The 25100-nt window shown below is 38.6% G+C and overlaps 1 protein-coding gene across 1 annotated transcript in view; it reads left to right on the top strand.

The window, feature by feature from the left end:
• The window catches only part of SRFBP1 (serum response factor binding protein 1), a gene marked incomplete at both ends in the record, with an annotated part of 84720 nt that overhangs the window by 1706 nt on the left and 57914 nt on the right, over positions 1–25100 (top strand). The window contains one exon of the mRNA XM_082013633.1: positions 24486–24574. Within this exon, the coding sequence (XP_081869759.1) occupies positions 24486–24574 (89 nt within the window). The remainder of the gene's footprint in view (positions 1–24485; positions 24575–25100) is intronic.

Raw genomic sequence — 25100 nt, 5'->3', positions numbered from 1 at the left:
TGAATGAATTTAATTTTTTTTTTTCCCATTTCTACACCTATGCCTTTTCATAAGCATCAGGTCTGTATTAATTACTATGGTGACTAGTCATAAAATCTGAAATAAATATTTTCTTTACCAATACTTGGATATCCTCTGTGTATTTATTACTGAGATGCCCTTGTAAGAATGTGTTTACTGGTAAGAAATATTTATTTTCCTCTAATAAAAGTGAAATTGTAGAATTTGAGCATGAATAAAGTAGTGATTTTAGAAAGTCTGATGTTTTAAACAAACTTGGATTTGTGTATTCTTCCAGTTTGCTAAGGGAAAGATTTACTGTAAATACAAAACAGCTCTATACTATGCATCTCTGGCATTCTTCAATGCTAGGGATCATACAAATGTCTTCCCCCATTAGGCTGTATCAAATCTGCATGGTCTAGTTGTTGCAGAAATAACTTTGTGATCCTTATATAGCTGATAAACTTGTTTGTATTGGCTAGATTTACAAGTAGTTCTGTGTAAGGCCCTGTAAATTCAGCTGTATTATGTTTATGTATTCCAGGTTTAAATTCTGGCAAAGGCAGACTTCTGCTATTAATTAATATCATAAACTATAATGGACTGCTAGATGATGGAAGTCTTAAGAAATTCTAGAATGATAGATTTCAAATTTTTTTTTACCAATTTATATTTTGTTTACAGGAAGAACAAGTAGTCTAAGACCAGTGTTTCTCAGTAACATAAATTGTCACCTTTCTCAATGTTAATTGACCTTTATTTTCATTACTTCCTGTTATATGTTTGCTGCTAGTAACTAACAAAACAAATAGTTATCGATGTCCAAAAACTTCTTTCTTCTGGAGTGTCTACAGCATTCCTATAAACTGTATTTTCGCAGGTGAAAGTTGCCCAGTATCTGCTATGTACAGATCAGATACTTTGTACAGATCAGGCATTTGTTTAGCTTGCTTCTGAATGGGAAAGATAATTACTTACCACTTGGGTAGGTGGCTTCAGTTCAGTGTAATTTAGTGGTAAGACTTGTTCTGGTATTACTGTCCTGGTGAAAAAAAAAAAAAAAAACCTTTCGCACTCTCAATGGAAGGTTTTGTTAGTACAGTGTAAAAATCAAGCCTTTGGGTTCAGTGTTATAGTGAAGTAAAATGTATACGTGTTTTGAAATTAAAGGATGTTTAATTGGGTGATGATTTAAGTTCTTATCACCAAAGAAACTCGAAAGTTGAATATTGTTACTCTGAAAATCTAATCCTCCAAAGAAATGAGACAAATAAAGGACTGTGGTCTGTGTCTCCTTTCTGACGGCTTTTGAATTAATTGGCTAATTTCAGAGAATTTGGAAAGAAGTAAAGACCTCAAAAGTTTTATTTGGTTTGGTTTGTTTTTTTTAAATTACCATTTAGTTAAAGAATAGTGCCTCCATGAAGCAACATGCTCCCAGCTGTCCTGATCTAATAGGGAACAAAGAATGAAAATGTTGTGCTGTTTAGGTGACTGTATGAATTGGATCTGAAGTTACTGTACAGTGGTAAGGATCCTGGGTGAAAATAAGAGAATTGCAGTTGTGGTGAGGTGAAGTAAGACAGAAAAATAGGAGAAATCAGTCATAATTATTCAACTATTCACAGAATAATTAGATTAGACATTCTATTCATTATTTTTTCATTTAAAGTTGTTTGTATCAGTGTAACAGCTTCAGAAACCCCTGTTATTTCCATGTCAACAAATGGGTATTGTGCCAAAAGTGTATAAATGTTCTTTTTCTTTTTCACTAATTGCATATATGCCTAGGTAATAACAGAAAAAAGCAAGAACTTGGCAGAACCCACAGTTAGCATGGTCCAGTAATTTAAGAAGCCATCATCTTGCTGCTGGCAAATAATGTGGTACAGTTTCAGCATGGCTGCATGACTGAAAAATTGAGATTGAAAAGAATTAAAAAATATGAATATTTTTGTACTTGAGACATCCCATTCCTGTACGGGATTATTGCATTGTGATTTCTGTGCCCAAGGAAGAGTTGAGGTCAGAGAAAGTAAAGACTGCAGAAAGGGAAACTGTAAAGACTAGAGTTTTTGAGAAAGAAGAGGAAAATGCAGTATTTCTTGACATTTTCTACTCATCACATTCTTTTATGGAAGGGAAAACATAATTGTAGAATGAAAAAGCAGAGTTTTGCAATTATTATGTATGAACTGCGTATCATCATGCTGTTGCAAGGTTTTTCTGTATTTAGCCTAGTTGTATACTCATCTTGTGCTAAATTTTATAAGCATGCAGGCTGAAGGTATCTTTTTAAAAAACTGTTGATGTCTTGTACATGTTTCCTATTTTAAAAAGGTTTCTAAGAATTTTCAGGTGTCTTGTCACATAATAGCTTCAAAAGTTAAGCTTTTCTGGAAACACTTGCTAGGTGGCAGCACATAATCATCAACTGCCATGGACAAGGGCAAGTTTAAAAAGAGCTAGCTCATGTGAACTGTGAAGAATGATTGTTGTTGATAAGCAATATACGGTAGTATGAACTGAAGCTTTTGAATGGGAACCAACCCAGATTTATGGGTGTTTTGGTTGTTTTTTTTTTCAGAACCTGTGCTTCTTAAATTATGTTGTTCTCTTTTTACAGTCATACTGTGCTACCAATATCATATGATTACAACAAATACAGTTATTTCTCTGCTCCCCTTTTTTCTTTTTTTGGAATGAAATTCTGCTTACAACTGCTTCAAGGAATTAAGCTGCACAGAGCCCATGAAGCTAATGCAAATGATGTCTGTATGAATTATTTTAAGCATAAGTGTTCCAATGTGTATCTACATGAGTACTGTAATGGCTGAAGTTGAATATTAGTAAGGCATCATACTATGTAAAGCAAATTTAAATCTTCTCACAGTTGAGAGTTGTTTCAGCTTGTGGGACATATGAATTGAATTTGTCAAACTTCTTTGAGTATGGAAACTTCGGTATCAGGTGAATTTTTCAATTTGTATTTAATAATCAATTCTGTGCATCCAAAATAATTTCTCTCTATAAAAATGTTGTGGACCTCTTACTGAATTAGAAAAGGTTGAGCTTTGTTTACAAAGCCATGGTACTTAGATAACAAAAGCTGATGTCTATGTAATGCTTGTCATCCACAATTGAAGTGTTCTTTTTTTTTCCCTTGAAGGTAGTCAAGATAAAAGGATGTCTTCAGAGTAATATGTGTGCACACACATTTCTCAGTCTGTTTAACAAAATGCAGATTTTAAAAATGTTGTGTAAGGAGCTTGGTAATGAAGCTTAAGGTGATATTTTCCATTCAGTAGTGTTTTGGGTCCCAACACTTCATGTTGTGATACTCAACATGACAATACTTAGGCCCTTTTCCTCTTTAAATTTAGGACTGACATCCTGACCTCTGAGTTATCTGGACTGCGATTTAGACGAATGACTTGTTCAGAATGCAGTCTATACATGTGGCTAAGAATTTAGACGGGTGTACAGCAAAGTGCAAGATGGATAACATGGCTGATTATGAAAAAAATCAAACAAAAAGCCATGGGCAATAACCTTAACATGTGAAGGAAGACTGGCATACAGTCACTCAAAGTCTGAAACTGCAGTCTGAGTTATATCTGTAACTCTGTGAAACTTGCATCTTTTATCACAGTGCAGCGAGAAGTAAGTGTGTATTTGGAGATCCTTATATAAAGGCTAGATTGGCCTGGTATAGCATGGGTAGGCGTTATGGTTGTCATTAGGTGGTCAGACACAGCTAAGGTAACAAATGTAAATAGAAATGAGAAGGCCTCGGATGTACTGGTGGATAAAAAGCTGGACATGAGCCAGCAATGTGCGCTCCCAGCCCCGAAGGCCAACCATATCCTGGGCTGCATCCAGAGAGGTGTGGCCAGCAGGTCAAGGGAGGTGATTCTGCCCCTTTATTCCACTCCGGTGAGACCCTACTTGCAGTGCTGTGTCCAGCTCTGGAGCCCTCAGCACAGGAAAGGCATGCTCATGTTAGATGGGTTCAGAGGAGGGCCACAAAAATGACCTGAGGGATGGAACACCTCTCCTGTGAGGACAGGCTGAGAGAGTTGGAGTTGTTCAGCCTGTAGAAGAGAAGGCTCCAGGGAGACCTTATTGCAGACCTCCAGTACTTAAAGGGGGCCTATAAGAAAGATGGGGACAGACTTTTTAGCAGGGCCTGTTGCAGTAGGACAAGGGGTAGTGGTTTGAAACTAAGAGAGGGTAGATATAGACTAGATAGAAGGAAGAAATTTTTCCCAATGAGGGTGGTGAAACCCTGGCACAGGTTGCCCAGAGAGGTGGTAGATGCCCCATCCCTGGAAACACTGAAGGTCAGGTAGGATGGAACTCTGAGCAACCTGATCTAGTTGGAAGATTTGAAGATCTAGTTGAAGATGTCCCTGCTCACTGCAGGGCGGTGGGACTAGGTGACCTTTAAAGATCCCTTCCAAACTAAAGATTCTATAATAAACAGTTACTGAAATTGCATTTATACAGGCCTTCACTCACAAGTTGCTGAAAGGCCAAGTACATGCTTTTAAATGTGAATCACTTTTGGTGACCAAAGTTTTGGTATAGCAGTGAAAAAAACATTGGCTGTCTGGGATATAAGGTGGCATTATTAAGGAATGGGGAGGCGGTTATTTGAGAGGGTCATGCATTCCTCCTAAAGCTGAATTGGCTTTTATAGCCAGGAAGTGCAGCATGATTTTTGTAAAGGTGAATTAAATGTGAAAAACCTGGTTACTTACACATGCTAGTCCTTAGTGACTTAGATATTTCTGTTATTGATGCAGTAGGTCCAGCGTGTTTGTATAAATGTCAATTCTAAATTGATCCAAAATTAAATTAAAGGTTTTTTGCTTATGAATAATCACAATTTTTGCAGAGAAGCATTCCATACAAAGTGAGTTTAAGACTTCTCCATGGTATTTATTTGTGGTTACTTAAGATCCTCCTTGTTTTCATACTTCTTCAGCATTATGACTGCCACATCACTTGGATGTGATATCCCTCTCTGTGTTTTCACTGACTTTAAGATTACAATTTAGACATATAATTCAAGATTTTATTTATTAATGACTTCCCCCCCCCCCCCCCCCTTTAGACTATAGAAACTGGGACAGTTTTTAACATTGAAAGGCCTTTCATACAAGGTTTTTTGTGAAGAATTGCTTTGCTGTCCAGTGTGTGGTGTCTGGTACATGTGACATGCCCCCGACGGAGCATGATTCTCCCACTGTGGTTTCACTGGCAACTGGACTCACTGCTTCTGAAGCTGGGGCTTCTCACTGTCCTTGCTCCTTACCCATTCCAGCCACATGTTCCTGCCTCCCTCTTCTGTAACCAGAATAAAGTTTTTTCTCGGGTAGTTTTCTGCTAGTAGGGACTTAAAGGGAGTGAGAGCAGCAGGAACATGGGACCAGGGATGAATGAGAGGGGTGTGGAGGAGAGGTGGAGATGGACTGTCCCACTTTCACCACAGCGAGTTGTTCAGTTGGCTTGTGGGGCTGGTAGAACTGTGCTGGTCTTCATCCCACTTAAGTGTTCAACTTTAGGCAGTGGCATTTCTCTGAAATAAGCCATAAGATCTGGGGAAGGTATTCAACCAGCAAAACCTAAAACAGGATGATTATATGATGTGCAGTTACATTGTCTGGCAGGTGTTTATGTTACGGAAATTAACTAGTGGTCAAGGCTATACCGGCAGGAGAACTAGAGGGTTCAAAGAGGAAGCCAAAGGAGCCTTTATATTTTTCTGGTCTTGATAATGTTACATAATGAGTTCATTGGAGAGTAGTTAAAAATCAGCTTGAAAGAAGAATCTTACAATTTTGCTGTTATACTTAAATAAGTTTATATTTATTTTGGGGGGGGGGAAAGGTCTCTTACCTGTTGCAAAAGAATTCTTAAAACAAGTTGCAGTCCAGTAATGAGCTGTATTTCCCCCAGTAATCAGAGAAATGAACACTTCAGCCTTCTTTCTTGGTTTTTTTTTTTAACAATGCTTTTCACTATCATCAACAAGCTGATGTGAGCATTCAATTTTTCTAGTGTATTATATCCAAACAGCTAGTGTTACCTAAGGTATGTTGTGATATTTTTAAGTGCATTCCTGGACTGTCTTTACCAGTGATAAAAAAGAATCCTAGGTGGAAACTTTCAAAATAACAGTGACTGAGTGCTGTAGGCATTATGGTGTTTAAAGCAGTCGGAAATATTGGGCAGCCAGCCCAGTGTGGTGATCCAGGTTTCTCTTTGAAATAAAGTAGCTACCCCCAAAGATCTGTTTTGTGTGCTATCCCTGAGTGACGTGGGAATCTAGGAGTTCCTTTAGGACAATTTAATATTGCTGTGTGCTGACTTTATAGCTGCCTAAAGGGGAGGTGAGGCATGAGGTGAAGTATCTGACTAGTTATCCAGTACTGGGCTGAGCTGTGAGTTGTCTTACCTGCTCATAATTCAAAATACCATGCCTTCTTCAAAGGCATACCTCTGTCTGATGGGGAAAATGCTGCATTTTTTGTTTCATGGCTTAGTTAGAAAACTTCCAGTAGTTGAGAAAGCTGGTATATAGGTTCTCTCGGTGTGAGATGAATTGAATCCTGTGATCTCAATCACCAGCAGAGTGCACTAATCACAAATACTAACACTGGGCTACTGTCCGGCAGAGAAGGGAGATTTTATGGGGTCAGGGGAGCCTGGCCATGTATTTCACCAGTGGGAGCATTTCCGTAGGAAAAGTCCTTGGCAGTGCTCCAAAGGCTGTTTATCCAACAATTAACATAAAATACATGAGCTCTCTCAAAGGAAGTACTGGAACTCAGAACTCTACCCCTGAGGAAATTATTTTTGCCAGTCTTACAGATGAGTTCCCTTCTGCTTTCTTGTCTCTGGCTTATGAGCATTGTTTGTTCCAGCACCTATCCAGCATGCTGGCCAAGCCCCTCTCTTGAAATAGAAGCATTTGTCCTGGACTCCCTCACATTGGAGAAGGTCTGTAACATTAGGCTTTTTTAGGCTGGTAAGTGCCCTAACATCTAGACTGTTCCTTAAGATGGTGGACACCAGTTCCAGTACTGTTCTGAGCTATCTGCCAGTATGGTTAAGCTGTATCAGAAACACTCTGTCTCTCGGGCAACTTAAGTCAGCTTTAGGTTTATATGTGACCACTTCAGAATTATTCTTAAGGTAGAGTGGTTAGCCCTTAGATACTTTTGAAAAAGGTCAGGTACCTATGATGGTCTATGGTCAAAATTGAAGCTGTGGCTGAATTCTGGCAGTGCCAAGATCTGCGTATCCCTGGACTGCATGCGGTTTTAAATACTTCCTTGAAGCTGGTCATACAATCTCCTATGTCACTGAAATCGATCTCAAATCTTGGGAAGGCATATAAGCAAGTTGTGTAGAAATTTATTTTTTCTCCATTCTCATAATTCAAAACCAAATAACTAATCTATTCCATCAGCTTATTTCTCAGTATACTGGCAAAACACTACATTTTTCTGTATATTACAAGTCTGTGCAAAGTTAGAAAGCAAACAGGACTTTCTCTTTAAACTCAGGAACACTTGCCAGCAGTCATTTTAGCTCTGTGGAAATGCATGTAAAAATTCTTGCATTACTTGTGTTACTAATAAATAATTCTAAGCACAACAGTTTCTTGAAGGAGAAGAAAATTGTGCTAGATTGGGCTTGAATTCTGCTTAAAACAGTTCAAGTGTTAAATTACTGACATTCTTTTACAAACCATGTAAATGTCCTAAGGAAAAGGTCTTTTGAAAGCTTATGAAATTTCCAAACTTATACTCTGTGAGATAGAATTCTGAGGAATTGTGGCTTTTTTTTCCTAGGAACTGTTCCAGCAGCTGTTTCTAAAGTTTCTAGAGTTGCCACATCATCACTTATGCTAATATTAACAGCAAATTCTGATCTGCTATTCACACAGATTTAGTTTCAGCAGATTACTGAAGCAATTAAACATGGCAAACTACACAGTTTTTTGCTTCTGGAAATATTGTATACAGCCATTACTAAACTACTGTACTTCAGGACAGAAAGGAAAACTTTTCCTTAGCTCAAGTGGTTTATATAAAGTGTGTGTGGTAGGCCACGTAGACTAGTAAGATGCTGTCATAAAACAAAACATCTGTGGTTCCTTGGTGTGGTAGTGTACAATAATGAAAAAAACATGCAAACATGGTCATGGGAAACTTTGTAATTTTTATTTTAAAGGAACGGCAAGATACTTGCAGTATACAGTATAGTCTTTTATCAGACATAATTTATGGGTTTATATTAATGCATAAAATACAGTTATTAAAAATGGTTCTATTACAGTAAATATACTTAATTGCTTACTGCTGTCATTTACAAAGATCTTTCTGCAACCTTTGCATTGCTGGGCCTGAAGCGTGCTGCCAAATGAAGGAAGCAAGGCTGAAATGGGTGTGGAAGGGAAGGGATAGTGTTGGATTTTTTATTCGTAATAGAATTGTGGGGGCTTGGGGGGTGGTACTAGAAGAATAGTAATCAGTTGTGAATTCATTGCGAATTGCCAATTTATATGGCAATGATAAAATTCCTTTCAGTTTGCCTTATGCTCTGGAGGTCAACAGGGAAGAGCAATTAAAGGAAAAGTTAGGGTTTTCAGCACAAAAATGGCCAGCTACTAAATTCAGTGACTTTGATTGTTGTTTAATTCATATAAGAGAAGGAGACTTTAAATTCTTGTACTGATTTTTATATGGAAAAAAAATTACTGTTACATTATTTCCATTGCAAGGATGGGTCACAATGATAGATGTTTATTCTTATGGCTTTTAATACCAAATGAAGTGTGTGTGTACATATTCAAAACTAACTACTGAGAATGTCAATCAGTTATCATTTTTTGTAAATCAAATATCATTGAATATTCTTTTCATTTTTATCCTGGTGTATTTTCTGTTCTGTAGTGACCTGACTTACTCATGCCCTTCTGTGCTGTAATTTTTGTGTTGAATAAACAGGTCAAAATTGGGTCCATTGGAGTATTTCTGTAATGGCTCCAGTGAGTACTGGGGTGGGAGACCACCCACAGACACACTTTTGCCTCTGCCTCTTTCCGTTCTGGGTTTTTCCCCTTCCTCTCTCACCCTGCAGTTTGTTGTCCTGCTTCTGAAACCTCCTCACACACGATGTGGAAATTGGCCAGATCCGAGCTGATGGGTGGAGGGCCACCTCCCACCTCCTTTTTGTCCCACCAGCATCACAGTCTGCAGCATCATTGCCTCTGGTGCTGGCCTGTAGACCGGGAGATGCATCTTCCACCCCCTTGGGCTGAGGTGGGTGGAGGTGTGAGGAGGTCTTTCTGCCCAGCCAAAGTGGCAGGGGGGCTTCCTTCGCCCCTCTGAGGGACTGGGGCAAGTCCCCGGACCGGTGGAGCGTGTGGTGTCCTGGGAGGTGGCGGGAGGCAAGGGCAGGAGGAGGCAGGCAGGGCACTGATGGCAGAGCGCCAGTGCTGTGGGTGCTGGTGGGGAGCACAAGGGAAATCGGACACTAAGCAAGGGGGGGCCTTGCTGGAACACGGCACCCTGAGAGGGCAAGCTGCCACGGTGCTTTGGCCAGCAGCGCAGGGCACGCGCACACCGCCATGGACAGCCTTTGCGTGGCGGGAGCTCTGTAACATGGGGAAGTTGTGCTTTGTGGAGGGGGTGGGGTGTGTGAAGTCATCTGGAAGGGCGTCTTCATCTTTCCATCTCAAATAGTGATAGCACAGCATGTGTAGGGAAGTGGTTGTCCCTTTGTATTTGGAGTTGGTGAGGCCGCACCTCCAATACTGTGCTCAGTTTTGGGTCCCTCACTGCAAGAAAGATATTGACGTGCTAGAGCATGTCCAAAGGGCAATGAATCTTGTGAAAGGTCTAGAGAACAAGTCTTATGAGGAGTGGCTGAGGCAATCGGGCTTGTTTAGCCTGCAGAAAAGGAGGCTCAGGGGAGACCCTATCGCTCTCTACAGCTGCCTGGAAGGAGGTTGTAGTGAGGTGGGTGTTGGTCTCTTCTCCCAAGTAACAAACAATAGGACAAGAGGAGATGGCCTCAAGCTGTGCCAGGGCAGGTTTAGACTGGATGTTAGGAAAAACTTCTGCATTGAAAGGGTTGTCAAGCAGTGCAACAGGCTGCCCAGGGAAGTGATTGAGTCACCATCCCCGGAGGTATTTAAAAGATGTGTAGATGTGGCGCTTAGGGACATGGAGTAGTGGTTGTCTTGGTAGTGTCAGGTTAAGGGTTAGACTTGATCATTTTAAGAGTCTTTCCCAACTTAAGTGTTGCTATAATTCATCTTGGTTGTTTTATGAGAGCACATTAGAAAAAGTCTGAGGTCGTGTACTGATATGCCAATGTAGGAAGTGATTGGTGGATAGAGACCGGTTGCATGAGAGGCTGGTAAGAACTGTTTTGAATAGCAACTGAGTCAAAGGAATGAATAAGGGATTTCATCCAGCGGCAAAAATCACCTGGGGGACTGTTGCAGAGGAAATGAGTAGCATAGGAGCAGCAGGGTATAACTTACACTTAGTTGCATGAAGAAATAGAAATTCCAGATGATACAAAGCAAAAGGGCAGTTAAGGTGATTGCTTGCTCATGGAGCAGTTCGGAAGTAGTGAGAATGATGGAAGGAAGGGAAAAGAGAGCTGGTAATTCTTTCATTTTTGACTGTTGCAGCCTTTATAGGTGGCAAATGAGGTGTATTGGACACAAGAAAATAGGATGAGGAATGAAGAGAGCTCATAAGGAGGGGAAACGTGTTTGGAATGAAAAAGCTGGAGACTGAAGAAGAAAGTAGCAAGCTTCAGAAGAAGGGAATCCCCCAACATAAGCTGCACTTGGTGTGGGAGAGAAGTTCTACAATAGGCATACCATACCTAAAATAAATGGGTAATGTGAGAGCACTTGTTCTATTACAACAAAGAAGATTTTGCAGGAACCTTCAAGCACTGCTTTAAGTTGATAGTAACTGGGGTAGTTACACAACCTCTTGTAGATCTGGTGTCTTGGCAACTGCCTAATGGAGAACTAATTGCTTGAAGGTATAGTTTTAAAACAAAAGAATAGTGTCTGTCAGACACGCTAGAAATCTGCCTTTGTTAGCATTTTTTAAATACAGAGAAGACGCAGTTTTTGTAAGAAGTTATGCAAAGGTACCAGATATTTTGAAAGTTTAAAACTACATACACATGTTTTCTGCTTCTTCCATTTTCTTATTCTCTGTTTTAAATTTTTAATAGAGGATTTATTCCTTTGAAAACATGATTGTTAAATCCTTATTAGGTGTTTATCGCCACAGCTTTTTTTTTCCCAGGCAAAGAAGAAAAGTGCTTATGACTTTTTTTTTTCTCCCCTGGAACTTCACTCACTGAAACTTCTATTTGACCAGGCATCATTCCTTGCTTTCCTTATCGTCCTTCATTCCATGACAGACCTCACTACTTGTATCCCGTGTGATGTTTTTTTGTTACGATACTGTGACACTAGTTACATAGATTTTTTTTTTTCTGTTTAAACTTCAGAAATATGATCTTTGAGCATCAGACAACAAAGTAGACATTCTTGGGAGTTACAGATTAGATACAGGTGAAAATTTTATTGTTGATTTAAAGTATACTTGCACAAAGGAAATTCTCTCAGCTTGTGAGGAGAGTGTAGTACAGGGAGAGCTGCTTATTCCAAAATGAGTCATGATGAAAATTAGCTTTAACTGTTGCAAGGTTTAACTTGAGGTGTTGTTTGCTCCTATCCAAAAGTTAATTACACTCAATATTGAGTTTCACTTTAGCAGCAGGACTTGATAGTTGAGACCTTCCCATTTTCACATACCTAAAGAACCTTCCTGCCTTTTGGTTTCCTAGTACTTATTCTTCCTCTTACATGCATGAACAGGGATGAACTTTACTGAGGAGGAGTCTAAAGAAAAGTAGTTTAGATTTTAAAACAAAAAGTTTATTTTTTTATCACAGTAACATCAGATGCTTGTATAACCTGTTTTTATGGTAACTGAAAATAAATTTACTTTATACATAACCTAAAAATTGTGGTATTTAATTCTTTTTTTATCATTCAGATTTGTAGAGAAATGGAGAAATTACTTAATAGGTATTTCTCCAGCTTGATCACTCCTCAGCTCATGCTGAGTTTTGTTTTATTTAGTAAACTTGAAACCATTTATCTTTTATAATTCCTTTATGCCGGCTTACTAAGAACTATATAGTGACACTGAAATAGAAGTTTTGAAGTGGATGAGTCTCAGTACAAAATGAGTGGTTGTATTGAATGACAAATTCACAAAAATAATGCATTTTATGGTAATACTAAGATGTGATTATTTGGCAAATACTGTGCTGCTATAATGTTGCACAGGCTTCCCATACTTTCCCTGGCTTCTTAGCATGTGAGACTAGTGTAAGCTGAAAGTAACTGAAATAACTATAAAAATGTCTGGTTTTACATGAAGTGCTTTCCACAGGAGGACCTCTCCACCTTCTGTCCAGTTCAGCAGTCTGTCAGTGTTTGCATTTCCCTTGAAGCTTCAATCACCAGATTGAAAACATCAGTCCAAAGAATGTGGGAAGAATAAAACATACTATATGTTGAAGTTGCAGAAACAATGATGCCTGGCATCTTACAGTTTTGAGTCCAGTATTCTTTAAACCTTCCTCAGTATCCTCAGTTACTCCTTTGTCTCTACAGTTTTTTAGTGTATTACCCTTGGAGTTGCTCTCTTTGAACATTAATCACTAACTGTAGTTATGGCCCATGTTTCCCACCTGTTCGGCCAATCTGAAGATGTGACTGGTGTTCTGTGGCTGGTTCAGAGCCAGATGTGCTGGCAAATGAGTATGCATGTACTAATTGGCAGCCAAAATGGAAAAGATGTGAATTCTGCCTGTGTATTTCTTCCATGCTAGGCATACTAATTTTAGTGCTTATCTCCTACTTGGCTACCAGTTTTCACAAAATGTGTAGGAGCTCTGGCCTGTGGTGATTTGTCAAACTTGGTTTCTCTTTAGTAAGCCAGAAAGTTACTGGGGAGGGATACTGACAGGCAAACAATGTGCTGACAAACTTAATTTCCTTAGAAACCAGGTTAACAAATTTGATTCCAGAATACACACAGTTTTAGTGTTCCACTCTTTCAGGATAGCTGAGAAAAGTTGTAGTGTATTGGCTCTCGGGACTCTTGAGGTTTTTCTCTGGTGACTTAAGAGGCCGATATCACCATCTCTTTGCAAAAATTATGATTAATTAAACTCAATTGGAAATGCTGAGCAGCAAACATTTTGGAAACCTAAATTTTGAAACAAAGATGAGATTTTTTTTTTTAAGATGACATGGACACAGTATGTTTAAATGTGAGATAAAATACGTTTTCCTTCATTTTTTTAGCATGTAAATAAAGTAATTTATCATAACATCAGTGTTACATAAAAGTAGTTATACAAATTGATGTAATGTTTAAAGTACTTCAAGTCTAAATAAACTATTAAAAGGAAAAATTATACATAGAAGCATCAGCTTGGCTGGCAGTCTTCAGAATTTCCATCTTAAGCTTTGAGTCGGCTCAGGTGCTGATTCTCTCCTTGCTTTTAAAGCCCATCGTAAGCTGTGCCACCTTTCTGGATGCAAATAATTGCTTTTGGTGGATGTTGTCCAAAGCACTTCAAAACAAATGAATGCATTAATAATATGAGATCAGTTTGGCCAGTACGAAAAGAAGGGCAGCATGCATGTTTGTAGCGCTAATTGGCATACAACTGCCACTGTCCCTATTTCCCCATTCCCATCGCACCCACAATTAGTAACCTAGGGCAGTAGACTGATCTTCTTACAGCTGGAGCTGAGCAGCTTTGCTGTGGTTTGAAAATTAATCTAGATGTTTTACTTAATGGCAAGGCACACTTGCATGCTGATCTGGGTGAGGCAGCGTAAGACAGTATGACAGTTAACCTGCTGACTGTTTGGCCATAGGATACTGAAGGGGTGGATGATCCATGAATGCATAAGTCATGTAGTTCCTTGAAAGTGAACTGTAGCATGCAAAGAACAACTGGTTGGCCAGAAGAATGGTATGAGAATGCTTGAAATGCACATTTAATCAAGTGCAATTTACTAGCTTGTTATTTTGAACCCCATGATGTTCAACAAAGCCAAGTACAGAGTCCTACACCTAGGTTGCCCCCCCCCTTGCTATCAATACAGGCTGTGGGATGAAGAGATTGAGAGCAGCCTTGCCAAGAAGGACTTGGTGGATGAAAAGCTGGACATGAGCCGGCAGTGTGCCCTCGCAGCCTGTATTGGCCCAGAAGGCCAGCCTGGGCTGGCATCCAGAGAAGCGTGGCCAGCAGGTCGAGGGAGGTGATTCTGCCCCTTTACTCCGCTCTGGTGAGACCCCACTTGGAGTCCTGCGTCCAGCTCTGGAGCCCTCAGCACAGGAAAGACGTGCTCATGTTAGATGGGTCCAGAGGAGGGCCACAAAAATGACCTCAGGGATGGAACACCTCTCCTCTGAGGACAGGCTGAGAGAGTTAGGGTTGTTCAGCCTAGAGAAGAGAGGCTCTGGGAGACCATATTGTGGCCTTCCAGTACTTAAAGGGGGCCTGCAAGAAAGATGGAGGGAAGATTTTTTTCAGTGAGGCCTGTAGCAATAGAACAAGGGGTAATGGTTTTAAACTGAGAGGGTAGATTTTGACTAGATGTAAGGAAGAAATTTTTCCCAGTGAGGGTGGTGAACACTGGCACAGGTTGCCTAGAGAGGTGGTAGATGCCCCGTTATTGGAAACATTGAAGGTCAGGCAGGATGGGTCTCTGAGCAACTTGATCTAGTTGAAGACGTCCTGCTTATTGCAAAAGTGTTGGACTAGATGACCTTTAAAGGTCCCTTCCAGCCGAAACTATTCTATGATTTTATGAATGTTAAACAGTTGAGTGCTATGTGGAAGTAAATGTAAATGAGGGAAGGTAGAGAATAATATAAGGGAAACAGTACTGTGTTTACCGTTTGCCAAAGTTTATTCAGTCTTACCATTCCCCTCTTGTAAGCATTTCTGCAGTGCACTTTTTCAAGTGACTGATACCCCATGACTGATACAATCAAACTGAGGTAGAATAAGGGTAGATGATCTGATGCACTGGTTTGTCCGTTCAGCTGAGCTCCCAGCTGGTTTTTCTGCTGTGCTTTTCTTGCGAGATGGAGTTGTATCTATTCAAATGCTTTAGTTATATGTTCTGTTGCAAAATAGTTGGTACTTAATAGATCTCTTGCTGGCTTACATAGCAAGGAGTCTTGCATCTCTTAGCTCTGTCAGAAAAACACATCCTGTGATTTTTGGGGCTTAGACAGACTGAATTTAATTTGCATTTAGAGTACTTTCTGGTGCTAGATCAGTGAGAGTTCTAGCTTCTTGCTGGTGGTTAGGCTAATACTGTGTTTCGTGAGTTGTGTGAAGTGAAAGGGTGTCGAGTGCTCAACAATGTTACTCAGGCTCATGTTTTCGATAAAAGGAGGTTAATCTTTAAAAATTATACGTTAACCTATGTCATATTTTTAAAATATCCTCAGGACAGGAGTGTAAGTTTGTAAACCTCTTTGACTGTCAATTATTTTAAGAACTTTGCAGTTTCTACAGAAGGGCATTGCCTATCTTACTTGAAGTGGAAGAAGAGGAATTAACAATGTAACAGTGCATCTTTAAAGCAAAAAAACCCCAAACAATCCCAAGCCAAAGCAATCACTCCACTCCTCCAAATCAATACTGGAAACACTATTGTTGCACCTCTGACTTTGTGAAAGTTGTCATACCCAGTTTTGCCACAATTTTCTTTTCATGATAGCAGTTAAACTCTATGGGTTTGGGTAATGTTTGCAATTTGTATAATTAATGCAGAAAATTACACAGATGGTGAGTTGTCATAGTCAAGGTATGGTGTTATGCTTAAGATTATGCACGTAATGTAGAGATTCATAATGTTGTCATGGGATCAGTGGTCTCTTTTTCATTTGCTTTTAAGAAGTTCACCATTTGAAGAAAAAAGGGAAAACAACCCTCATTATTTGTTCATGTATGTTCATTGTGATAATTCTTACGTCACTACTGTAGCTTCTGCTGTTACTGTCTTCCTGTGAAATCAAAGCATGATGCGGCATGAAAGTCATATGTGGCTTCTAGCTAGAGACCTCGTCTAATTAGATATAGAAATCCATTGATTTGAGCTTGGCTGTGTTGACTGCCTTGATCACATACCCCTGCAACATTCCATGGAAATATTTTTAGCAGAGTACTAGCTGAGAGTTTTCAAACTCATGTCCAGCTGATCCGTTAAATACAGGGTGAGAAATCAGGTAGTCCTGATTTAGACCTTCAGGTAGTCTTCGGTTTTGGAAGACTTGTGTAATTTTACTTCCATGTGGTGACCTGTGCACTGATTTATGTAATATAGCATCTTTGGGCTGGTTTATCACAGTTATTTCTTATCTGGCCATTTACAACTCCTACTGTTTATTTAGGGTTTAGAAATGTGTCTAGCCAGCTCATGATCCTGGTTTGGACTTGAGAGCTCGAATGCTTTCTGAAGTACTACGTAGAGCTTGACTCCATACAGTGAGACACTGACTTTGAAGTAGTAAATCCATTAAATTTTGGTCTCTGGCAACAAACAAGTAATTCTAGACTAGCCTTCCTCCCTCCCAACTATCTGAGATATTTGGAATTGCCTTTAGATGAAAATGATCTTTGCTAGCAGTCTGAGTACTCATTGTGGTTTCCACTTGGAGAAATTATGCTAGAAATGACAACTGCTCTCCATGCAGGAGGAAATACGATGCTATATTGAAAAAAGAAACGCTTATTTCAGTCTTTCAGAAAGTACAAAGAAAGCAGCAAGGAGACTGTGGAGGAAGGGTTTGACAGTAACTCACAAGAAGTGTGTGCATTATCTGTCCCATGAGAAAGGTGGAAATGTGGGCAGTGTGCTTTTTCCCATTCATCTTTAGTAACCCCTCTCAGGAACCTGACAGGGTGAGTGCCCAGAAGCCTGAGAGGCTGCAGGTGTTTTGCGTTGCAGGTGCCTCCAGCTAGTGATGGCCTTTTTGCCTGCTCTGGGTAGCAGCATGCTGTATTTTAATCCAGAAAAACTTGCTTTATGTTTTGTGAACTTGTCTACATTTTGTTAGATGTATTGTGATACAATTCAGTCCATCCATTTGGTTCAAATCTGTTTGCATGTAGCTGAAGATGGCAAAGGCAAGATTAACCCTATAGCACTATATTCGTATAGCACAGACACTAGCTGAAGAAATTGTGTTCCTTAGCATTCTCTATGCTGGGACTTGATCCTTATATTAAATACAGGGATGGTTCAATAATCATAGTGTGGTTCGTTGTAGCCCATCTCTCCGTCTCCTTCTGTACATTCTCACTTTGCTTTTTTGCCCTGGCACCACCTAGCATTTGTGTGACCATAAGGGGAAACAGTTCAGGAAACTTGATCTGGATGAAAACTCACCTTGGTTTGTTTTCTGTAAGGTTAGGTTGTGTGGGTTTTTCTTTTTTGTGGATACATATTTGTGTAAAACTGTCCTGGAACGGAACGACTGAACCCTGATACTCCGCATAGGTGCATTTACATTGTTCTTGCAGCCTTTACCTTCCTACTTACATATGCTTTTATAATGCAGATATAAGAAGCTGTAATAAGGCTAAGACTGGCTATTTCTAGATATTTTGACATGTATAAAATATATACTGTAATATAGTGATCCTTCTTCTAAAAAAGAAAAAAAAAGTAAACTTGGCAATTCCTAACTTTTCCCAAGAATCTAAAAATCGTTAGATCTTTCAAGCTGACATTCCAGATAATAGAGAGAAATATTTGTAATGAAGTTCCAGAAACATTTTTTCACTTAGATTATTCACTCAAAAGATTATGTACTATTGTTAGTTCTGGCTAATATGTTATCCAGCTACAGGTGTTTTGAATTTTAAAACTCTCTGTTGCCAAATAGCACCAAAAATTAACGTTTGGAATACTCTGTTGCCATGGTAATTTCTCGGTTAGAAGACTGCCAAATAACTATAAAATGAAACCAATGCTTCTGGTGTGCCCTAAAATGAAGAAAGGAAAGAAGATCAGTGAGACTGAAACATTACTTAGTTCCATGGGTTTTATTTGTAGGTGTTGGAGAGACCTTGAATACTCAAATACATTTAATTTTCTTTTTATTCTTTTTTGAAACTGGATTTCTTGCTTTTGTTTACATAATTGAAGCAACATACACAACTGTATTGATGTGTTTTTGATGACTTTTTCCTTTCCACTTTAGCAGTGCTGCTTAAACTTGAGGGGGTTCAGAAGCAAATTTCTTAATGTAATAAAATCAAAAAGCTGTTGTATACCTTTAGGCACATGCAAATAATTTTTTTTGTTTTGCTTTGAGCTGTTTTGTTCTTAATTGGTCAGACTCTTTTCAACCTAATAGGGTTCTCTTGGCATGAAAGGGCTCTGGCAGGACTGAGATATAGCTTGTACCTATGGTTTTGTTTATCACTGTTGTTCATACTAGACCCAGTTTGTGCAGGTATGTGGTAATTTGTTGATAGCAATAAGATCAGGTATATTTAAAATGGATTCTTTCCTGAGACAGAATTTATAAGGTAGATTTTTGATATTTTCTCATTTTCATCCCTCTCTCAGATGTGACCTTCACCGCAGACAAAGCCTGTTAGACTTGAGAGCACAGGAAGAAACTGAAGCAGAAAAGCAAATTAGGAATGGTATCTTCAAACTGTAAATGAATTTTTTTGCAGTTGTGTCTGGACCTTGAAGACAATCTTCATATAGGAGAGACTTCACCATGCTGGGGGAGAGGAGGGAGGCCTCTATTTAATGGGCATGTGTTTGTATAACATTGTGGATATTTCAGAGCACTATAAACTCTTACAGTGAGTAAGTTTTTCACTGAATGAGGTTATGTGCAGTGTCCTTCCTTGAGGAGAACAGAATGATTTGTCTTTTCTGATTACTTGTACAAGAAGTAGGACTAGACTGTGTGCTGGCATAAAGCAGAAGTGGATGAAGAAACTCCAGTCTGTCTAGTGCTGGTTGTTCAAGGATTTAATAATTTGTTTAAGTGCATTATTGGGTCAGGACCAAAATGTTCAGCACCTCATGGGCTGAAGCCCAAGGAGAACAGTTGTATGTACTTCAGGCTATTCAGAGGAAAAAGACAGGGCCATGAGTTTATTGGCTTTTGTGCATTTTGGATAGCTGGGGCCAAGTACATAAGTAAACTTTTATTAACTTTGAATTAAGAAGAATTTCTGGGTCTTTCAGGTATTTTCATGTACAATACTAGCTTTTTTACATGGTAACATGAAAAACACACTTTGCTTTTTGTATTGTAAACCTATACAGTTCTTCTAGTATTTCAGTGTTTTTGAATAGACTATATTAAACCAGTCATGGGCAGAAACATGTTATTGCTTATTTTTTCTCTTAATCCATTGGATTCATATTTTTTGAACAATGATTTGTTTTTGTGGGTTTTTTCCTTTTGGTCAAGTACAGTTGATACTATAATTCAGAGTAGACACGTACCTTTCTTGATACATCTACAAATCTTTAGTCACACTTTCCTGTATTTTTTTTCTAATTGGCTGAACACTAGCTTAGTTTGGAGAACTGTTGCCCATACAGACCCCAAAACAAGTTTCAGAAGTGGCCAAGGATAACATTTTATTCTAATGTAGTGTTTCTTTGAGAACTTTGCTGCTGTTGTCTTAAAAATGTGAAGGCAAATACCTTTGACTAATCATGTGAATTTAAATGTAATATTGTGCCTATACTGTTGCTTATGTCCCCATCGCTTGATGTGTTTTTGTTGCCATCACCAATATGAGGACCGTTCCGTAGTGATTTAGGTTTTTGGCATCTAAACCAGATTTTTTTTTTTATCTAAAAATACCTTAGGTTTCTCTTCAATAAACTTGAAAATTTTTATGAAAGGTTTTTTGCAACAGCTTAATTGGGAGGCTCTTAAATAACTCTATGTTCTATTACACATGTGTTTTGTCTTGTATTATATAAAATAACCATGTCCCATTAATTTAAAAAGTTTAATGTGATCAGAAGTCCTTTCTAGTAAGTCCAACACTGATTCAGGCACTGATTCAGCCCTTCCAAGATTTTTGTTAGTTGAAATTAAGTAATTTGTAACTATGACTGAAATATCAGTGTTCAAACCAAACTATTTTCTTGGAAAACAAAAACAAACAAACAGACAACCTAGAAGGAAGTTTAGCGATCAAAGGTATGATTAAGCAATCCTGTGTCCATTTCTCTCTCTTTCTTCCCCTTGTTTGGGCATGAGAAGGGCTTAGACATGCTGAGGACTGGGGAAGGCTTGATTGGACTATGACACACGAGGACAGAACTCTGGGAATTATTCACCCTTCAGAGGCACAAGCGACCTGGAAAAAGAAGGCCAAGTGGCTGAAGCTGTTGGTTTCTCCCTTCCGCAGCTGCAAATTCTGGGTTAAATATAGTTCTTGTGATGCCTTGAAGTGTACACTTGTTAGATGCATTTTTTTTTTTTCTGAAATTCACCCTCTAGGTTTGACATACACCCTCTTGTTCCTTTGTACCATGCCAAGTGTACCCATCCATCCAAATCATGGCTCTTTATATTGCCAGATACTGCTGCTACTAGCAGTGAGTACTGTGGGAGGAGTACTGTGAGGGAGCTATGTGCTGAAGTCCGCAATTCCCGCTATAATCCCCCTCAGTAATGTGCAGTGCTTGGGCAAAGGTAAGTTGCAGGAGAGGGTTTCTAGTTCTTGCCTGGCTAGTAATCTGCTGATCCTACGCTGTGCTCTTTGTTTGCCCTTTCTGTCTTGAAACGGCAGCAGCTACTGTCTGCCTGTGGCTTGAAATGGCTTTTTGCAGTTGGCTGGTACACGTCATGTTTTGTGGCAATGGTCAGTGTAGATTGCAAGCTGTTGGAGTGATGGAAGGTTTTCTTTGTGGAATACCTGCAGCCATGGAATTTTTTTGTATTTCATCTTTGTTTAGGATCTGTAGTAATATAAATACGTAGAGTATACTGTGGAAGGCTTAGTGCAGAATGGATGTAATTTTTACTCCTAACCATAGTTTTTGAAACATGCTCATGTGCTTTTGGGCTAGTATGTGGTACTACCTAGGCTTGTTCTAAAAAGTGAGCTCATTTCCCCTATGGTTTCTTTTAGCTTTAATAATTGATATATTATCTATATCTAGTCTTACTTTTATATTATCTAGTCTTACTGTTTAAGAATTGTAGTTAATAAATATGTATTAATCATTAATAAACACATACATGTGTTAGTACTAATGAATAGTAATGGCTTCATTGCCTTGTAGATGATGTTTTCCTACAGAACAAAGAAATATCTTCAACAAAGGCAGGCATCTCTTCTTCTTTGTTGCAAGGAATCCTTGCAGTGATTATTTCCACTACAGTTGCAGGCTCCCTGAATTTCCAGGAATGCTAGAATGGTTCCTATTGATAGAAGAAGTTGTTTGCCTTGAGATTTGCCTTTTGCATTTACTGCTACCTCTAAGTAGATTAAAAATCCTTATTGCCCAGTCTTAAAGCATTGATAGGTCTGACCCTGACTTATACTGCAGCCTTTCTAAATTTCAGTGCAAAGACTTCTCCTTTTCTTGTTGTCTTTTCTCAAGCAATTTATAAAAAATAGCTTAAATCTACTATTGGATTGGGGGAGGGAGTGGTTTTTTGGGGGGTTTTGTTGGTTGGTTGGTTGGGTTCCCCCCCCCCCAGCTTAGGAGGAAGTTGCCTATCTCACTTCTAACACAAGAAGCAGATAGTTCAGTGAGTCCTAGCAGCCACCCTGGTGGTCTAAGCCCCATTGTGTCAGACACACTGTAAATCTAAATCAAAACTTTTTTTATTTCTGTCCCAAAGAGCTGACTGCTTTCTTGAGAACTTCATGAGTACTTCCAAGAACACAGTTGATGCATACTGTCCCATGTGAAAAAAAAGTGACTGTGGATTACATAAATTGATATTCCTAGGCTGCCAAAGAGCGAATACCTTCCCTCATTCCTGCTGTCATATGTCTATACAGCCTTCATTGGCTGGCAGCGACGGAGGATGGGTTTTGGCTCTTATAGGCCCCGGAAACATTCTGTGTCTGCATTAATATTTCTATTAAGAAATACATTACAAAATGTTTTTTTGAGAGAAAGTTAAATATATCTTGGTTTTGGATGCACAGTAACTAATGTGTAATGTATGAGTTATTTAAAATCAAATGTTTGTAGCTTGTGGATGTTTTTAATCTTTATTTAAAAAACAAAACAAACCAAACAACTCCCACTCCTCAAACTTTCTAAGAAGGCATACCCAGTTTGCATCTGAACTGCCAAACTCTTTCAATGTGCATACTATCTAAGGGGTATTCAGCCAGAAGATGCTTTATTTTCTTTCTTCCATTTAGAAGAAGATGTAATATAGGGAGCTGTGATAATTCCATTTAAAATCTTAGAAAAATAAATGTTTACGTGCTCAGATGGCAAATGGTAATGTTAAAGATTTCTTCCTTAGCGCGTGGAGCTTTGAGCAGTGCTGTCGTCTAGCATCGACTTGGCACAGGTGCTTTTTGGCATATGGTTTCTGCTGTTAGCTAAAGTAGAAAGGCTCGTAGGCAGGCCTGTGTGCACAGTTATTTTCACTAGGGTAATTGAGGTAAGCACTGACCTTTACTGAACAAATTTTAGAACAGGAGATCAATTTTAAGTCAGTCATTCTTGTCCCAAAAACCTTCTTTGCCTTTTCCATTGTCACTGTGCAAGTGCAAGTAATGCAGGCAGCCCCAGGACAATTCCCTTCCCCTGCTTCCTGGGGGACCGCTGCTCACATGCTCCTCCTCTGCCCTGGCAGAGGTGGGGCTGGCAATCAGCATGTGCCCCTCTGGAAATTGTTTTGCTCTTATTCAGCCTTCAGTAGAGCCACTGCCAAGTACAGTTCAAGGCTTTAACCACTTTCTTGTGTCGGTAACCTAGATAGAAACATAATCAGGTGTGCAAAATACGGGGGGTGAGGGGATGTTTTGGTTTGTGTTTTTTTTTTTAAATAAGTGATACAGTCTCCCCTTTATGGTCTCTGCACAGGAGGTATATACTAGCCAGGCTTCCCATCATAGGTGTGATGTTCCTCTGTGAGCTTTGAAGGTTTATTTTGTTCTCTTTTTTGGTGCAGGTTTATAATACTATTATTCCTAGTGGAACTGACTTGATGGTGTAGTCACCATCAAGCACTCATTTTGATGGTATCTCTGACAAATTAGAAGATAAAATAGAAATCTGTGGTAAAGAACTTCCTTGAGAAAGAGGTGCCAATTTATTTTGAAACTTAGCCTACTGGATAAATTTAAGAAATTGGATTTTTTTGTCAGGAAGACTGATTTTTTTGTTTGTTTGTTTTAATATTTCATGTTTTCTAAGTTTAACTGTTAAATACAAAATCTTAATAGTGATAGTGATATACATCTGAATAAATAAGGGGTTTTTCTGACTTGTGAAAAAGCAAGGTTATAAGTCACTGTTGACTCCCTGTGTCTCCAAAATGTGCATCATTGACAAGACAGTGCCTGGGCCTAAGGTTTCCTGTGGTGGAATCTAATAGCAAAGAATCAAAAGATTTGTCTGTTTGTACCATCTTGTCTAATAAGAATTAGAATTCTGTTTCTTTTATTTTGAGGTGAGAAATAAGACCAAGACATCATTGTCGGTTTTCCTTTAATACTGTCTACTTTGAAATAGGTTTTGGGAACAGAGTACTGGCTAGGATAGGAAGTTGAAAGAGACTGTAGTGAGCTGGAAATCACTTTGATTTTATTTTCAACAAAATTCAATTCAAATACATAAAGATTTTCATATCTTGAATTCTGTTCTATAATAAATCATGTTTAGTTTGGGAGTCTTTCCTTAATCTTTCAAAATATTTCACAGCAAAAATGCTTTTACATATTATGCATTAATGGAAAAGTACTGGTGCTGTTTCACCAGGACAAAAATAAACAAAGTGAAGGCAAAAGATGACTTTCTTCAAATCTCTAGCTCAGTCTAGCACTAATAATAATAATATTAAAGTATTGCTAGTTAGGAATGTCTTGTCTTCTGTTTAGACCTCAGACACATTTTTAGACTGTTGGTTGTTCTTCCTCTGATGTTTATGGAAGCAGTTTGATTTTACATGAAGTCTGAATTCATTTGAACTGGGATTTGGTTAACAGGGGAATGCACTCTGTTTTCAAATATAGTTCTTTTTGTTGAACTGATTTCTAAAATTTAAGTCAATGTAACGAATGTATTATGTATGGAAACTAATCAAGGAAAACAAGCTTTATAATGTTTTCCATCTTTCTGACAGGTTGTGAAGATGAGAAAAGATGTGAAGAAGGCCAGAGTCCTGACTATTCGCAGACTAACCAGACACATCGGGAAATTAAAGTTGAAAAAGTCAGTTTTAAATATCAGTGTTCTTGTTTGTGTGTTTATAAATGAGACAGTATCTTAATTGTTTTCCCAAAAACAGAAGTGGGAGAAACATATATTACATTTAAAACTTAAGGCACTGTGATACATAAATTGTCTTATTTTTATGTCACTTTAGATAGACTAAAAATACTACCTGAAAAGCAGTTTCATAAAGCAGAATTGGGGTAACATTTTTTTAAAGACATTTGTGTATTGGAAGTTAATCCCATTCACTTACAGAACTTTTTACAGCACTTTTAAATGTGTCAGACTTGATCTTACACGCTATTCTGCTGTTGAACGTAAGTTGTGCAACATTTTCTCAGTGCAGTTCTCTGCAAGGTTCTATAGCAAAAAATACTGTTCAATTTTCATAGATAAACAGGTCATACTTTTTAATAGTAAGTATTAATTAATACATAAGTAGTTAAAACATTTTGTAATTTATGTTTTTAAAGATAACTAGCCCAAAGTAACTTAAGACATGTCTTACTGGAGACAGTAATAA

Source organism: Phaethon aethereus, assembly GCF_964289735.1.
Source record: "Phaethon aethereus genome assembly, chromosome: Z".
Taxonomy (NCBI): domain Eukaryota; kingdom Metazoa; phylum Chordata; class Aves; order Phaethontiformes; family Phaethontidae; genus Phaethon; species Phaethon aethereus.
Note: the sequence above shows the minus strand (reverse complement) of the source record. Positions and strands in the feature narration are given on the sequence as shown.